At 35.1% G+C, this 11856-nt stretch overlaps 1 protein-coding gene and 2 non-coding genes across 6 annotated transcripts in view; 2 read left to right on the forward strand and 1 right to left on the reverse strand.

Annotated features, from left to right (window-relative positions):
* Positions 1-11856, reverse strand: part of LOC111517201 (uncharacterized) — a 130056-nt gene that overhangs the window by 22518 nt on the left and 95682 nt on the right. Inside the window, exons 1-4 of one of the 4 annotated variants that reach the window (XM_074169418.1) lie at positions 11682-11805; positions 10806-11049; positions 8703-8764; positions 7338-7513 (exon numbers count right to left, since the gene is read on the reverse strand). In XM_074169418.1, the coding sequence (XP_074025519.1) occupies positions 7338-7513; positions 8703-8764; positions 10806-11049; positions 11682-11687 (488 nt within the window). In that variant the 5' untranslated portion in view covers positions 11688-11805. Of the gene's footprint in view, positions 1-7337; positions 7514-8702; positions 8765-10805; positions 11050-11214; positions 11603-11681; positions 11806-11856 lie in introns of those variants that run through there. The other 3 variants (XM_074169417.1, XM_074169415.1, XM_074169416.1) reach the window with 3 other exon arrangements.
* TRNAG-GCC (transfer RNA glycine (anticodon GCC)) lies at positions 727-797 on the forward strand. The gene has a single exon. It is a non-coding gene; the product is annotated as a tRNA-Gly (tRNA).
* TRNAP-UGG (transfer RNA proline (anticodon UGG)) lies at positions 11124-11195 on the forward strand. The gene has a single exon. It is a non-coding gene; the product is annotated as a tRNA-Pro (tRNA).

Here is an 11856-nt window from a genome sequence, read left to right on the forward strand (position 1 = left end):
CAAACAAAAATAAATTTTGGTAATTATAAAAATAATAATGGGAATGATTCTACTTTGGACCAGGGTCCTTGGTCTTCCACCATATCTACCATGTATAGGAATATTCAATACAAATGAAAGAAAACAACCAACACTTGAATAATATTGTGTTTATTGTTCTCTACTATTATTTTTTCTATCTTCACGGCCCGAAACTTCCCAACTTTTCCAAGTCAAAAAAACCGCGAAAAGTTGGAAATTTTGAAGAATTGTCATTCTAAAATTTGTGGACTGTTCAGGACTGTTCTCTTACTTGCGAGAAATTCAACTTTTTTGAAGTTTTCAAACAACTCAGAATTTCAAAGTATAGGATCTCCAAGTTATGCATGTTGGGAAATCCCAACCTTCTCCTGGTTCTTTCCCTTTTCTTATTACCTCTCCCTTTCTTTTCTCTCATTTTAATTTTTTTAATTTTTATTCATTTTGTTACTATTATTTTTTTTATCTTCACGGCCAAAAATTTACCAACTTTTTCCCAAGTCGAAAAAGCAGGGGGAGGCTCACCCCCCTCCCCTTGGTGACGGCCCTGATCGAAATCAAAATTTCAAATATTGCCGAAGGCTAGAAGGATCAAAATTTCATAACATCAAAATAAAAAATCTGAAATTCTGGGTCAGAAGACTGCTTCAGTTGGGTAAATAACAATGCTGTTATCGCATAAACAGTATACTTCAATTTTTATCGTAAGCATCGGTGGTTCAGTGGTAGAATGCTCGCCTGCCACGCGGGCGGCCCGGGTTCGATTCCCGGCCGATGCACTTCTTTTTTTTTCTAATAACTACTTGATATTTTTTTATGAATGAAGTTTTCATTCATATTATGCTCACAGAGAAAGTACAAGATAACTGGTACTGAATAAATAGAATAGGAGTTTCAATCAACGAAGTTGAATTTAATATATAATAATTCGATAGATAAATAAATAATCAATACAACTTAAGGAGGTTGCGTTAATGGCCATGTTACGATTGCGCACGGCTGGTGTAAACCTCGAAGTAGGAATGGGATGCAATTGAACCCAGGTTTGTGTTTAATAAACCCTACAAAATACAAATAAATCAGAACACAGAGTCAGATGCTAGAAATGCAATACGCATATATACAGACGGCTCAAAAACCAAAGAAGGCTGAGTTAAGTTTGCTCCAGATCACTGAGCCTAAGGATTAAATGGGGAATGGGAAAAAATACTAGCGTGGTTTCAGCGGCGGCTCGTCAGAGGAGGCAAGTGAGGCTTAGCCTCCCCACAAAATTTGAGGCTATTCATCGCAATAAATTAAAAAATATTGACAAATAATCATGATTATTTTTTTCTAAAAATGCTTGGGTATCATTACTTTACCATTAATTTTCAATATAAATACATGAAATGCCCGATACTTAGTACGTACCACACTGTATCCTGCATCAACAAACCTCAAGCGACCCGCCTATGAACGAATAACGAATAAACCATCAACCCGAAATAATAAATGCCATACGTTGCAAAGGAGCCAAGCCTCCGACCGTTTAAAAAAACACAAGCTTCGCGAGGCTGATCCAACCAGCGACATACGTTGCTGTACATACGTTTGTACTTTTTGTTGCAGAAATTATAGCGTTAGAGGAGGCTAGCCTCTAGTTGGTATCCGTTAGTGTACGGCTGCGTTTGTTTTTTATTTAATTATTCGGACGGGATGCCGTGACGAAACGGGACAGAAAAATATTTCGGTAAATGCTTTTTGGTAATATTTCTAATGTGTTTTTGAAGTGTTTTCTTTCAATTTCAAAGTTTTCAATTTTTTTTATCCATTTATTATGGATAAGTTGGACGAAATTAAAAAATCTGACAAATAATTTTAAGTCTTTACCTTATGATAATGAATTTTACATTATTAAAACTCTGGGAAGGCTTTAATCAAATTTTATTTCAATTAAAGCGCCAGATAATCGACAAAATCGAGAATTTTATATTAGTTGGTACGATAAATGCGATTGTGTTTTATTTTCCGTACATACCGAATACCAAACGTAGTATAAAATTGGATACTTCGATTTAAAAAATCACCTCGTTCTACAGAAAGACATTTTAAATATAAGGAGCATATATTTTCATCTTGTAAATTAATATTGTTTAGCAAACAAAATATAGAAACAGCTTTAGATACAGCTCAGAAAGAGGCCATAATTTCTGTTAATAATCAGGTTAGAGAAAATCGCTCGAATTTAAAAGGACTTATCGATATTACGATTTATTTGGGTTCCCCAGAATTAGCCTTTCGCGGAAACAATGAAACCGAAGATTCGATTAATCGGGCACCTCAAAAACCATCCAAAATGAACTTATAGACAGTGTGGCATATATTATTAAGGAAAATATAAGCAAGGAGATTGTGTTTCTTTTTTTGCATAGGAAATTGATGAAACTACCGATATTACCTGTACATCACAACTTTCAATCGTTTTTAGATATGTCAAAGATAAGCATAATTAAGTACTTGTGCTTATAAAATATTTGTAGCAATTTTTAACGAAACTGTTATATTAGAAGAGAAGAGTATTATTATTTGTTGACTGAGAAGAGTTCATTTATATTAAATAACTCAAAGACAACCCTTTTTCCTTGTTTTTGGTTTTTTAATGGTCAGTTTTATACGTATAATTTTCGGAAATTTACAATTTTTTTTTGCATGTATGCAAATATTACGCATTTTTCTTTAAATAGGTGCGGTACCCCAAAAAATGTTCACGCCTCCGGTTGGCTTTTCTGTGTGTATATAGTCTTTATGACTTTAGCCTTCCCTGTTCTCAAATGCACGAGCCGTCGTTGCGTGGTTCAAACAAAACTGGCTGCTATCTCAATCGCCACAAAAGGAATAACCAGGAAAGGAATTTCAGGCAAAAACATAACAATCTGCACTGACAGCAGACAAGCCCTATTAGCCTTGAACACACAACGTGTTACCTCAGGGCTAGTACTAGAGTGCCACCAAGATTTAGCCATTATCCTGAGGTGGGATAAAGGGCACGACAGGAGTAAAGGTAATCGCATTGCCGACTCTTTAGCCAAGGAAGCGGCTGGACTAAGAATTTTAGGACCCAGTGGCACCCACGGCCTGATGACTTCGACAATTGCGGAACTAGCCAAATGATACACCCATGCTCAATCCTTAAAGAGATGGGATGGGATCAAAGAATGCAACCTTGCCAGGATCACCCTGGGAGACCCTGGGAAGCTGGCGCTGAAAAAATATCTGGCGATGACCAGGAAAAATCTAGGCTTAACAGTAAGATTTCTGACTGGCCACTGTCAACTGAGGAAACACCTCCATAATATGGGGCTGCTAGTGGACACACATCTATGCAGGATGTGTGAACAGAAAGATGAGACTGTCAGGCATGTCCTATGCGAATGCCTGGAGTTATCGTCAATAAGAGAGTGTGTGTTCGGCGAGTCTTGGCCTACACCTGCCGATATAAAGGAGATGTCTCCAAATGACCTGTCCACCTTCCTGGAATGGACAGGATGGACGATGACCTAGGAGGACAATACCTCGGGAGGGTGTAGAATGGGTCACATGGAGCCTAAGTGCTGTGGGCTTACACTCACCCTCCCTACTCTACAGATACAGATAGAATCGACACAACTGATTAGTGAAACGAAAGTGTTCATATTGCTAAAAATTATTAGGCATGAAAAAAAATGTAGTATTAACTCTGCTCTCAAGTTTAAGTAACTGTATTAAATATCAATATAAAACATTCATAATTTCATAAGTTAGAAAAATATAAAAAATGTGTGCAAGCAAATTTTCGATAGAAATTAAAAAAATTGAGAAGCTAGAAAAGTGGAGGGAAAGAGAGATATATGAATGTATTTGACCATATATAAACCTACTCAACTTACAAATCATCTACAAAAACTTGTTTAAATATTTCGATACATGTCAAAAAGTAATAACCAGAACCATATTACAGGTACTGTGATTTTTGATGTTCTGAAGATTCTTTATTTTGAAATAATTTAAAATTCACTAACTTGTACAAATTAACACAAATCACATCACTGCGCAATAAATAAAACATTAAATTGAATATTTTTCTCATCTCCAGACTGCAGTAGTGTCATAAGAACCTATAACTTCTACGTCCTGGCATTGCTTTATTCGTCATTTTCCATCGAACTCTGCTCGTTATGATTCTATAAATCGTGTTCCTCCACAGGTCTGTGACTCCGGAGACTGGTACCGAGAAACACGCGCCAAAGCTAAGGAATCGAGTGTCATCTTTCGAAACCGACCCTATTTAATTTATGTATGTCACTGTTATCTTATATACACGCAGGGGCAAAACGGAACATTATATTTTTTCGTGATCACTTCAATTATAATCAGGTTCACAAACACATATAAAGGGCAGATACAACCGGAGTGACGTTTTGGCAGCTTCCTGTTTTCGAGAAATTAGAAAAAAATCGATTCGTAACCTCTGGTGTAAAATGGATCAATTGAAAACACGTTTTCCTCGCCCGAACAAAAATACTGTCTCTCGTATATATCATCAGGAAATAATTGAGACTGCTACTACCAACGACTAGGACTAGACCAATCATTACTTCACATAAACAGGGCCAATAAATAAATTTCTAGTACCTAATGTTATTTGCTACCTGACTGTTATGTAATCTTTATTTGTTTTCTACCAGGGATTACGTAAGAGTGCTAAAAAAGGGCTGTTAGATAAGAGACCTTTGTCACCGTTGATAGAACTCGTTCCACATTTTTCTTTTTCTAAACTTTCTAAGGCATCTAAACATTTATTATGTACCGGTCTCAACAGTTTCAAACATTCCTCACTCATTTTATGATCATTCTCTATGACATATTGCGCAACACTGGACTTCTCCAGTCTATACAACTGAATATGTGAATATGTTCCTTGTATCGAGCTATCATAGTCCGCTTAGTTTGACCAACATAATTTCTATCGCAATCTTCACAGCTCATTTCGTAAATCCCATATGTTGCACTTTGGGGTTGCCCAACAGTTGTTGAAGTGTAGGAACAGCCTCGAAAGCGACTTTCATATTCAATTTTTCGAAAGTTTGAACCTATCCTTTGGTGTATTTTGGTTCGTATGGAAGAACTATAAATTTTGAGTCTTCATCTTTCGAGCGCCTCAAGGATGATCCTGTAGTGCTTGTGTTTGGTCCTGCCATGTTTTGTTGTGAGCAGTGGTGGGAGCTGTCAAGGATATATCTGAAAGTGCTAGTGTTCTTTCTATACCGTATACATAATGTTGTAGATCGTGCCCTAAAAAAAATAACGCCGGCCGCCACTGGTAGCCATAAACCAATTGTGACATAGCTAAGAGCGCGCCAATGTACGATGTTCGCTGCCGCTCTAGATGTAGCGAAAATAATGCTACCGATTTCGATGAAATTCCGGCAACATTTTCTAGCGTATTCAATTACGATATATGAACGCTAGCCACGAGTATATCGACACAGTCAAGTGGAAGTTACAGTGCGGTACGCGAACTGATCTAGTAAGGCGATAGGCATTCGAATAATAGTTGGAGTTGTATTTAAAGTGAAATACAGTTAAGTTTGATTATTCAGTGTAGTCAATTATTGGTCACCTCACGGAAAAAACGTAAAAATAATATTCAAACACTTATCGGTGTTTCTTATAACGAGAACATCCAAGAATGATAACTCTTCGTTATTTTCAAGTTCATATGTGAACTTTATATTCGGGTATTTAATGTTAGGACAAGTCACGAATCCTTTATATTACTCCCATTCGTGCCGAAAATAGCAACTACATCATCCATGTATCGGATCCAAGTTAGTGGAAAGTAATCCAACTTTTCTCTTGCTTCCATTTCAATTCTACTCATGAACAGATTAGCCATGAATAGGGACAACGGATTGTCCATTGCCATATCCTCATGCTGCTGGTAAAAGCCATTTTCGAACTGGAAACAATTATGTTCCATACAAATATGTGTGGGCTGGATGTACTCTTCCTCTACTTCACCACCTATAGTTCATTTGTTTCTGACATATCCTTCGATTGTTTTGGATAAGGAACATTGGAAAATAACAAAGATACGTCAATTGAAGATACTGTTGTAGATCATGCACGAAAGAATGTAACGCCGGCCGCCACTGGTAACCAAAAACCAAACGTGACGTAGCTAAGAGCGCGGGAATGCCCAATGTTCCCTGCCGCTCGAGAAGCGGCGAGAGTCATGCTAAAGATGTCGATGGAACTTCGGCGAAAATTCTACGATGTTCGATAACGATATTCAAACGCTGGCTGCAGGCATATCGAAACAGTCAAGTACACAGTCAAGTGAAAGATACAGTGCGATACGCGAAGTGATCAAGTAAGGCGAAGACATTCACACAGTCAAGTGGGCGTTACAGTGCGGTACTCGAAGTGATCTAGTAAGGCGATTAAGGTAATAGTTGAAATTTTAAGTTGAAGTGTTTGTTGTATTTGAAGTAAAATAAAGTTAAGTTTGATAATCAGTGTAGTCAATTATTGGTGTACCCAAGTAACAATACTAATCATCTCCTGATTAAGCTAATTCGAAAATCACCTGTGAAAAAACGCTATAAAGATTCTACCTGAAGACAAGGAAAAATGATGGATATTGATCTCGATATCCTATTGCATCGATACAAAAGAAGGTGCGGAATTGAAAGAAAGATCTACTTTGTTGTGAGAAAAGCTGATACCGCACCACAGCAAGCCTCCCTCATCTGTATGGTCTAACCAAGTCTCACAAGAACGGTGTTTCACTTAGACATTGAGCCCCCATAACTTGTCAGGATTTCTACATCCTAATTATATTATCTAATTCGAAATTAATTGAATACTTCAGAAATTAACCCAATGCTGTTTATTAGGCATACAGTACTAGTGATTAGTTTTATATTGTGAACTCTTTTTCTTCTTCTTCTTGATTTTGAATACTTTATTGGTGTATAACTACATGCTAATATGAGTGTTAATTATAGTTTTATAGTTATAAAGGTATTTTGAATCTTAAGTGAATTAACCTAACCTAACTGATGATAATTTTGTTTGTCTAGTGTTATGACTAGGAATATTATTGATTTCTATGAAATTTATATTTGAAATTTTTGATTTATTTGTTAATGAATGAAATTAAAAAAAAATTGTTCTTACAAATTTACTATATGTTATGAGTATGATAATTCATATATGCATCTGATAGTTTGGTGAAGATTTCAAGAGTTTCAATGTGGATTTATTATGTTTTGTTTATAATTTAAAAAAATACTCACGAAATCCATTGATATATTCCGGACACAGTAAGCTCCCCTTTCTCGCTCAATGCGTATTCTATGAGTTCTGTATAAGTAAAAGGTGGTTTCTTCGGACCAGAATATCTGTAGGAATGTCCATTCTGATTGTTTTTGGCGTCGTTAGGCTGAGCAAAGTTATCACTGACTCTTGGCACCTGAATAAAAAATAAACCTGATGTTTATAAACGTTACTCTTATGGTTTCAGTGGCTGTACATACAAAGATATCTTGTTCTAAAAATTGTAATGATAATGGATAATGACGTTTAATGTTTAGGAAAATTGAATTATATGCAAAGAGGCATTCGCATGTTTGTTCTTTTTCTTGAATATATGAATTGACAAATATTGTTGCGTCGCTGACCCCTCTAATGTACCGCCGCTGAATGCGGCATTCATAAAATTAAATTTGAAGTTATGTTACGGCGACGAATAGATATCGGGAATGCGGGAATGGTTATCGCCGTCGTGTTCAGTTCAGAATCTGATCGCGATTTGAGTGTTGAAACTCGATATTGGTGCAGTTATAATTACTTAAAATTTGTATTATCCGTTTAAAATTTGGCGTCCTTGGACAAGTACCAACGAGTGTGATAACAACGCAGACTTTTTCCAGTGTAGTGATTCCAATAGCGATGGTGAACAATGCGAAAAAAAGATACAAGTAAATAAGATTCGGATGCATTTGAATATTAAAACACAGAGAGTATGTTTCAATGTATATAAGAATCTACATCTCAAATTTTGTTTCGAGGGAAACAAACTATTACAAGCAACATCAGATTCTGAAATAATGAAACTCACCATGAAACATTATCAACCACTTTCGATTTGTTCTGAGATTAGTTCATATACATCGAGATTACAAGCAACAGTGAACAAGCTAAGTAAGTATGACAAATATAATGTAACTGAAAATAGTATTCCGTTGTCATCATGAATTATTCAAATAAACTGATGAATTGAAAATATTAATCTTATATTATTGATATACTGACCCATTACTTGAAAAAAATTAATAACACTGATCATGATAATAAAACAATGTTCACACTTATAACGTTCATAAAGTTTTTAGTAAAGTTATAGGTATGAATATCGTTTTCATATTGTTTATACTTTTGTTCTACGAACATTTCTGGTATCTTGAGGATATATGGTACCTATATGTATACAGGGTCATGATAATTTTGATTTTGAACCCATAGATTCGTATTATGTTTCCCGAAATGTATGAGGAAATAGTGATAATCTCAACATTTCATGAAATCGAATACATACACTCTTTAATGTTGTAGTGCAAGAAACAAAGGGGCGTTTATATACTTTTTAAAAATAAAATTACCTGAATTAAATGCGATTGGAACTGTCCTCTTGGGGTACCAGTATTTTCTGAGCTCGTGGCATCTAAAAAAATATAAAACGTGTTGATTCATCCGATATTCCGGCATTGGAATAAATGACCAAAGTTCATATAAGTTTCTCTGGGTAATAGCCCAGGGTATTTTGGCTCAGTACGACCAATCTGGTAATTGAATTGCAGCCAGTTATATTTCTTACAAGATCCTCATTTTTTCACGAAAACCAACGTCTGAAAAGTCTGAGCAAATTGATCCAAGGCGCTGCGCTGCCAAAACAGCTCGAAAAATTAACCAGGCATGTGGCCATGGTGGTATTTAATGAACGCACTGTATGACGTCGGTTTGCGAAACCAACTGTTCTGTTTCGAGCTGTTCTGGCGCTGCGCTGCCAGAACAATAATGACAAATAATATTATCATGGTATATACAAGGAAAAAGAGAAAAAAAACAGGGTTTTTTTATCGAACTTCATTATTCTCTCTCTTAAATTTCATTACCAAAAATCAACTCAACCCAACCTTCTAACCTAACTTATCCAAAAAATGTTTTACATAAGTATAAATAAGATTATGGTACAGGAGGACGAAAAGAAAAATTACATAGGGATTTTTGTATCAAACTTCATAATTCTATAATTTTTAATGTTATTATTGCCGCGAATGAGAAATGTTGAAATTGCCCACTGTAATGGGTAGTTTTCTGTTGAATTTTTATAATATATGCTAGGAATTTCCAATTGGTAGCGGAATACAATAATCTTATTGATCATTCTAATATATATATTATATTTTTTAATTATATTAGGTGAAGCTTAGGCGGTTAGGTTGATTTTTGATAAGAAAATTTTCAATAATTGACAATTTGTAGAAAATGTTAGGTAAAATGGTTTGAAGGAAAATTAACGCAAAAATTATAAGAGTAAACTTACCTCCAAAAGAGGTAGTTTCAACTAATGTTATTGGTGATGAAAATAATAATATATCAAGACGGAGATCAAATTATAAAGTTTTATAGAAATATTCCGTTTATAACTTACCCCTTCTGTGGGTAGTTAATTCTGGTGTTTTCCCATAATATTAACAATCCCAAAAGGGGTACTTTCAATGTTTTTCATTGGTGACAATAATAACACATCAATAGAAAAGAATTATGAGATTCAGTAGAAAATTCCAATGTTATTTTTCCCTTTCTCCCTCATATCACAATAATCCCATTTATTATCATGTTATATAATTTTTTGTCAATTTAGGTTGTCAGGAAATTGGGTCGAGTTAATTTTTGACTAAAAATTGGTTTGAGAAAAAATTTAAGTAAAGATTACAAGAGTAAACTTATCTCCAAAAAAGGTAGGTAGTTTCAAATTATGTCATTGATGGCAATAATAACATACCCGTCAATACAGAAATGAAATTATCAAGTTTTGATCAAAATATTCTAATTGAAAGGCATTAGACAGCAAAATATAGTAGTAGACCATTCTTCGCAAGGGCACAGGCAAGGGTAGATTAATCTTTTCTCACTGGTACCAATAATAAAACATAGAAAGATATATGATAATATGAAGGTCGATCAAAATAATGGGATAGCAAGCGTCAGCAGAATATTTCAAGAAATCAGAAACTATGTGGGTAGGTAGGTAGTATATCTCCCGTATAAAGGTAGATAGAATTCTAATGTATCGTAGTATCAATAATATCGAAAAAAATTCACGTAAGTTTTCCAATATGAGGGTGTTATTCGTATTAGAAAGTTCCTACATGGGTCGTCTTCTTCTGGTCAGTAAATTATTTGCTCCCAAATAAAGTTCCAATAAAAAAAAATAACTGTCTGTATTTTTATCAGTAGGAAAAGTCTAATCGTCCTGGACCAATATAAGAAATGAAAAATCGAGAGTTGCCCTCCTAGGCAATGATAACTTGAAACAAAAACAGGTGAACACAATTCAAACAATTCGCAAGAAGTGCTAAAATAAACATATTCTACGGAGTATGAAGTGAAACTACAAGTTTAGTCTCTTTCTACGTCGAAATTTTCAAAGTACTTAGATGGCAAAATTCGAAGAATAAAAACAAAAAGAAATGATGTACCTGGAACTGGAGGTAACTCATGGATTTTATAATTTAGGAGCCAAGAAAGACTTCCATCCGTGCAATCCGATTCGATTCCGCTGTCAGAACTTCTTGGACTTGGACTGGTGAGATCTCTAGAAGATTCTTGAACTACGTCACCGTTTCGAAGGTTACTGAAATCTTCTGTATTGAAGTTATGCATTTCTGCTACGATATTGGGAATTTTATTCGACGTGTCCCAACATCCATTGACGAGAAGAACCTGTAAGTTTTGAATTTTTTCATTTAAATAAATCAACACTTGATGATAAAACTTTTTTGCATTCTACTTATAGCGGCTCAATGGTCTAGGGGTATGATTCTCGCTTTGGGTGCGAGAGGTCCCGGGTTCAAATCCCGGTTGAGCCCAATTTTTTGAATTTCTTACCTCTCCACCAGAGTGACATTTAATGCCGTCTTCTTTTTTAATAGCGATTTTCGGAAAACTCGTTGTGATATTACAACTAATTTTGCGTACTTTAGATGGAGGTTGACCTGGAGGATGCCGAAATGTTTGAGAAACCACTCTTCCGCTATCCATTGGATTAATATATTCTATTTTTATAGGTGTCAGGTTTTCATCGAAACTATTTCGAATTATCAGATTGTTGTTACTCATTTTGCAAACTGTTACTCTTTACTTTTTAACGAATGCTCTTTTTAAAAGATACAGCGGGAACGGTTCACTTTTCCATCGCGATAAATTGGAACAAAATAAAGCATTAAACCGTGAGGAAAAAATGTTAAGAAATGAACAGTTTTTTACTTTAAGTGACAGTAGCCTACTATGCGAAAACATGATTTTCAAACATACAGGATGTCCTTGTGAATGTTCAAAATTGTTTTGATAATTACCTTCATTTCTTATAGGGCACTACAAAATATCTGAATAAATCACTTATTCGCACTTTTCACTTACTTTCAGGTAGCTCATTTTATTATTTCTGATCAGTAGAAATGGTTTCGGAGTTGATACACAACTGACGTTCTGTTTCCTTTTGAATCGGCCAAAAACTTAATTTGTGGCGCC

The sequence above is a fragment of the Leptinotarsa decemlineata genome, unplaced genomic scaffold, assembly GCF_025532065.1.
Source record: "Leptinotarsa decemlineata unplaced genomic scaffold, Ldec_3_MD MMD2_P_RNA_scaffold_5, whole genome shotgun sequence".
In the NCBI taxonomy this organism is placed as follows: Eukaryota; Metazoa; Arthropoda; class Insecta; order Coleoptera; family Chrysomelidae; genus Leptinotarsa; species Leptinotarsa decemlineata.